Raw genomic sequence first — 5,991 nt, 5'->3', positions numbered from 1 at the left:
AAGGGCGCTGTCTGATGGGGGTGGGGCCCTATGGCAGCCGAGCGGGGACATTTGACCTCATTGAGTAGCCGCACTGGGAGTCAGGGAAAGGAGGGGTTAAGAGGATGATTTTTCCCTGGCAAAGCCGGGCAAGTCAGATGCGTCCGAGACCCTAAGCTGAACCAAAGAGCTGTTTTCGATTGTGCAGCAAAGTAAAGTGCACATTCTTCCCTTCTTTTTATTTTTTCTATTTGAGTTAATTGTCTTTAGATTCCAAGGGGAACCTTCAAGTTAAGAGGAAAAGTGGAGAAACTAGTTGTGACGCAGTGTTTCGTTTTAGCTCTGCAGTGCCGGTTGTTTGACATTGAAGAGAAACCATCTTTTTTTTTTTTTTTTTTTTTTTTGGTTTTTCGAGACAGGGTTTCTCTGTGTAGCTTTGCGCCTTTCCTGGGACTCACTTGGTAGTCCAGGCTGGCCTCGAACTCACAGAGATCCACCTGGCTCTGCCTCCCGAGTGCTGGGATTAAAGGCGTGCGCCACCACCGCCCGGCTGAGAAACCATCTTTTATTGGGTACTTTCTGTATGGTAGGGACTATAATTTATTTCAGTTAATTCTCAATTCTCCCTAAGGGGTATGTAGAACTGATAAGGAAACCAGAACAGTTAATTTACTGAAGGCCACACAGCTTCTAAAATAATTAAAACCTATTTTCTGTGCTTTGCACTTTCAGCTCTGGCACTCTTTGATTTTTAAAGCAGTTATTTAAAAATATTTGCCAACTGGAAACGTCACAGATAACAGCAGTTCAAAGTTGGGCATAATACTGTGGTGGAATGCCTGCAGTCACAAAACTTCTGTGGCTGAAGAAGGCAGATTACTTCAGTTCAGGAATTCTAAAGGAGCCCATCCTTTTTATTTTTGTTTGTTTTTCGATACAGGGTTTCTCTGTGTAACAGCCCTGGTTGTCCTGAAACTTGCTCTGTAGACCAGGCTAGCCTCAAAATGCAGAGATCCCAGTGCTAGGATTAAAGACCTGTGCCATCCCTGCCCACCAGGAGCCCATCTTTAAAAAAAAAAAAAAAAAAAAAAAAAAAAAGTTAAGTTTTTTTTTAAAAAAAGTCTTGATTTGCCTTCTTTTATTGTGATAAAACACCCACCAAGCCCAAAAGCAAACTGAGAAGGAAAGGGTTAGTTTTGGTGTACAGTTGTAGTCACCCAGAGCCGGAACTCAAGCAGAGGCCTTGGAAGAAGGCTGCTTATTGGCTTCTCATGGCATACTCACCCTGCTTTACCCAGAACCACCAGCCTGGGGGTGACACTCCCCTCAGGGGTCTGGGCCATCCCAAGTCAATAAATAAGAAAATGCCTCCACAGATTGACCAATCTGATGAAGGCAATTCCTCATGATTCCTTCCTCCCAGATATGATTAGGTTTGTGTCAAATTGACAAAAAAACCAATTGACACATTCAACTACATGATGATGGGAAATTTCCTAACCTTACATAATCCAAGATAAAAACCACTTGCTTTATTTAGCATTTTTTGTTTTTGTTTTGAGACAGAGTCTCACTGTGTAGACCAGGCCGACCTCAAACTCACAGAGATCCACCTGCTTCTGTCTCCTGGGTAGGTGCCACCTTGCCTCACTATTTAGCTGATTTTTGAAAAAGTGCTATTAATTTCTATAAAGCAGTAATGGATTTTTGTGTTGTTCTTTTGCAAATGTAGATGTCAAGATTGCTAGAGGAGCTGGACAGTGTTGAGAGAGGTGGTTCAGAGAGAAGTGCTGAGACAAACTGTCCTTCAGGTAGAGCTTTGGTACTTATTAATGCCACATACGAGCATGGTGGGGTTCTGAAGACAGACACTCCTGTTCCACCAGACTAAGCAGAGGTCTTCTCTAAAATGCTTCAGAGGGATGTGGTCCAAAGCCAGAAGGCATAGGCATGGAAAGTAACCCACACTACATGCTGGCTGCTTGAAGTCAGTTTGTCTCTGTTTCTGGGTCAACTAGGGGAGCAGGCAAGATTCTGCCTTTTGACTTCAGAGTCATAGCATGGCCTGTCATGTTCCTGTAGCTGATCCTGGAGGGAGGGAGAGTGCTGGGAGTGTGGCCTGATCTGTGAGGCTGCAGCTTCTGATCTAACAAGGACATACATTATCTGCAAAGTGGGTATGGGAATGCCCCACTTTAAAAAGGAACCACTTGTCCAGGTGTTATGGCTCATGCCTGTAATTCTACCATTCCAGATGCTGAAGTAAGAGCAGTCCAGAGAGTTCCAGGCCAACCTGGGCTTGAGTGTGAGACCCTGTCTCCGAAAACAATAGATAGGTAGGTAGATAGCTAAGTAAATAGGGATGTCCTTTTTTCCCCCTCTGTTAGGGATACTTGGGTTAATGTTGATTAAACACCCAATTATACTGCTGCAAGATCGTAATTCACAGGCTGGTAGTTACAACCTTCTCAGCCATGCATCTTTTCAATTTCAGCCAGGAGGCAAGTCCTTTATTGACCCTTAGGCCTCTTTACTTTTAAAATGGGAACAGTAGTATACCTGTGAGCAGTCTTGATGATTCAGTCTTCCCTTCAGCAAATATTTATGAAGTGTGTACTATGAGCCAAGCCTTGGTCCAGATACTGAAGATAATGCAGTAAACAAGGCCCTTTCTTGGAGTCTATCTTGCAGTGTGGAAAACATCAATACAGATAAAGATGTATCAATGTCAAGTATTTTGGTGATAAGCACTAACAAGAATAAACCAAGGAAGGGGAACACAGCAAAGATGAGAGAGTCTGAGGGTTCTGTACTGTCCAGCAAACACAGTTCTCATGGGCAGGGGAGTAACTCTGTAGATGTGGGCTTTAGGGAGGCAGAGCTTTGGGGTAACAAGAGTCAAAGTGCCCAGGTCTTAGGGAGGGGCCGAGTGGCACTGTGAAGGACCAGCAGGGAGGCAGCCATGATCCTGGGAGAGGCTGGCACCTGAGGGGGGCTGGAGCTCTGTCAAGTAGGCTACTGAAGAGCCTTTTGTATATAGCCTTTCCGTTCTGAGAGTGGTGGACCCACTGAAGTGTTTTTAGTGACAGATTCAGACCTAGTTAAAAAAGGAAATCCTCTGGCAGATGAGTTAGAAGGAGGTAAAGCAAAAGTAAAGGCAAAAGACCACTTAGACCTCTGAAATAATCCAACTGAGGCATGGTGGCTGCTTGGTCAGCATGGGGACTGGTACAGAAAACAGGAAGTGGTTAGATACTGGATTCTGAATAGAGGGCTGACAGAACTTGAGGACTGGTGTAGTGTGATATAAGAAAGGAAAAATCAAGAATGAGCCCAGAAGGACTCCAAGAAGGGTAAGGATGGAGTTTCCATTCCTCATGAGGGAAAGACTACAGATGAACATAAAGTAGGAGAGTTGGGTGCCTATTAGAAGTCAGCAAGGAGCCAGGCTGTGGTGGCACATACCTTTAATCCCAGCACTCAGGAGGCAGAACTCTGTGAGTTCAAGGCCAGCCTGGTCTACAGAGCAAGTTCCAGGACAGGCTCCAAAAGTATACAGAGAAACCCTGTCTCGAAAAACCAAAAAAAAAAAAAAAAAAAAGTCAGCAAGGAGTAGACCTTTGCAGAAAGAGTCTTAGTTTCAGGAAAGGTATGACCCAGAGACCAGAGATACAGTGGGGGCTTACCCAGTGTGGTAGTGTATTTAAGCACTAGGAGACCAGGAGATGAAGATTATATGGACAAAGTCTAGCACGCCCCCCAGCCCCTCTTTCTGTCTCCTCCCTCCAGATTTTTTTTTTTTTTTTTTTTTTTTTTTTTGGTCTGGGTAATGGAACCCTGAACCTCTGGTACACTAAGGAAGTACTATCACTGAGCTATATCCAGCTCTTTTTATTTCTCTTATTTGGAGGTAGGGTCCACTAAGTTACCTGCTTGGCCTGCAGCCTGCAGCCTCCTGCTTCAGCCTTTGTAATTACTTCAGGCATGTCCTACTAGGGCATCCTGCTCTTTTGTTTTCCTATAAAGATTTTATGACTGGTAAGTTAAAAATTATGTTTAAGCATTTTGCTTCTTGAATTTTCAAATCTACTGTACTGTTTTTGTTGTTTGTAGATATTCACATGGTATGAATATAGGTTGTGATATAGCAAAATGGTCAAAGAAATTCTCGGGCAACTTTAAAATACCATTACAAAGCCAACAACATAACCCCTTACATTTCTAAATTCTTAATCTTTAATCTTTATCAGTTGCCAATGGTTTTCAAACTGATTGACACATATGTTGAAATTACAAAAGGAACGCTGGACTAAATAGGCAACTAAATATGTATCTCTTGGTTGTAGGTCATTAGTAAAACTAATGATACCATATCAAACAAAGCAAAAACTATAAAAAGCTACATTCATGAAAAGTGTCCTTTCCTTTTTTCCTGGGTGGATTGAATTATTACTTAATTTCGGGTGTCATAAGTACAAATTCATCTTTGAAACGGATTTCCTGGCCTCCACCATTTCTAATCATTTTTGTGAAGATCCAAATTTTAATAAGAGATTTCAAAGCCTATGTAGGCAGTTCATTTTCTTACATTCAAAGAACAAAAAGTAAATGTAAACTTGTTTTAAATGATACATTAGCTACAGGAGAGCGTGCTTTTTTTCTTTTCTTTTCTTCTCTTTTAAGGTAAAGCTTTTTGTTGAGTATAACAAACCGTAAGAATATCTGGGGATTCTCACGTATTAGGGGAGCCAAAGCCCCCCAGAGAGAGAGTGGAGGGCGCCTATTTTGCCCTGCAAGGGGAGCTAGCGCCCTCTAGGGCCCTTTCTGACTCCCTGGGTCCTCACCATTTGGACCACTGAGATGAGGCATGCCTGAATCTGTCTGCAAACGACACCTAGCACCTAGAGCAACTCAGCCCGAAAACCCAAACCGACCCTAATCCACCGTATAATTGCAGCGAGACACTTCCGATCAGCTTTGCCCTGACAATGACCCGAAGCTTGAGCTTCTTCTGCCCTTCTCCAAGATGGCTGTTGTTGGCGCCGGGGATTCTGGGTTTGCTGCCCGCGGAACCAGAGGGGAGGTGATGGGGGCGTGTCTTGGGGGGGCGGAGCTGTCTAGAGTCTTGCGCTGATTGGCCGCGGTGGCCGACCGGCCTCCGGCGCTGGTCCATAGCGGGCGCCGCGGCCTGGGCTGGGATGTGACGGGCAGTGGGCTCCGGGCTCCCGGCGGTGACGGCTGTGCGCGGCGGAGACTGCGGCCAGGGCGGCGCAGGCGGGCGGGCAGGCGAAGCCAAGGCGCCTAGGACTGCCGGCCGACAGGGCCGCGGGATGAGGAAGCGGACCGAGCCCGTCACCTTGGAGCATGAGCGCTGCGCCGCCTCCGACTCGTCCTCCTCCGGCTCGGCCGCCGCGGCGCTGGACGCGGACTGCCGCTTGAAACAGAACCTGCGTCTGGCGGGCAAGGGGCCGGCAGAGCCGCGCAGCGAAGCCGACGCGGGCATGAAGCGGGCGCTGGGCAGGTGAGACGCGGCGCGGGTACTCACGGGCCCCTCACCTGGTAGGCAGCTAGTCCCACGCCCCCACCTTCCGGGATCTGCCGTGGGAGCATCCCAGCGTCCCATCCTCCCGGCGTCCTCTTCGACCCTTCTTCAGACTGCCTCCCCTCATCTGGCCTGCAGGGACCATCCAACCCCATTCTTTCCTCCAGGCACCTGCGTCCGGAGCGTTCCTTCCATCCTTGCTTCCCTGGCGTCCGCCCCTACCCTACGGGCTTCTCACTAAACCCACCCAACACTCTGGCTTGGAGACCCTTATCAGGTTAGCCCGTAGGGATACTTAGCGATTGGGTCAGTAGCAGTCAGGGGTCCAGCAGTCCTGACTGGCCCTGGAAGAGTCTCCTGAGGAGTCAGAAAGGCCGTGTGTAAGAAGAGGGCCACGCAGGGTGGACCTCAGACCCTGCAAATGCTGTTAGCCACATCACTTGCTTTGCCTTGACCTCAAACGGAGCTCA

The 5,991-nt window shown here is 47.1% G+C and overlaps 1 protein-coding gene across 3 annotated transcripts in view; it reads left to right on the top strand.

Moving 5' to 3' along the window:
• The first annotated feature begins 35 nt into the window (after positions 1–35).
• The window catches only part of Abhd12 (abhydrolase domain containing 12, lysophospholipase), an 83,365-nt gene continuing 77,409 nt past the window's right edge, over positions 36–5,991 (top strand). Inside the window, exons 1-4 of one of the 3 annotated variants that reach the window (XM_076570821.1) lie at positions 73–191; positions 1,546–1,609; positions 1,712–1,790; positions 2,234–2,315. In XM_076570821.1, the coding sequence (XP_076426936.1) occupies positions 1,712–1,790; positions 2,234–2,315 (161 nt within the window). In that variant the 5' untranslated portion in view covers positions 73–191; positions 1,546–1,609. Of the gene's footprint in view, positions 192–1,545; positions 1,610–1,711; positions 1,791–2,233; positions 2,316–5,080; positions 5,501–5,991 lie in introns of those variants that run through there. The other 2 variants (XM_076570820.1, XM_006985527.4) reach the window with 2 other exon arrangements.

The sequence above is a fragment of the Peromyscus maniculatus genome, chromosome 4 (genome assembly GCF_049852395.1).
Source record: "Peromyscus maniculatus bairdii isolate BWxNUB_F1_BW_parent chromosome 4, HU_Pman_BW_mat_3.1, whole genome shotgun sequence".
Lineage (NCBI taxonomy): Eukaryota > Metazoa > Chordata > Mammalia > Rodentia > Cricetidae > Peromyscus > Peromyscus maniculatus.
Note: the sequence above shows the minus strand (reverse complement) of the source record. Positions and strands in the feature narration are given on the sequence as shown.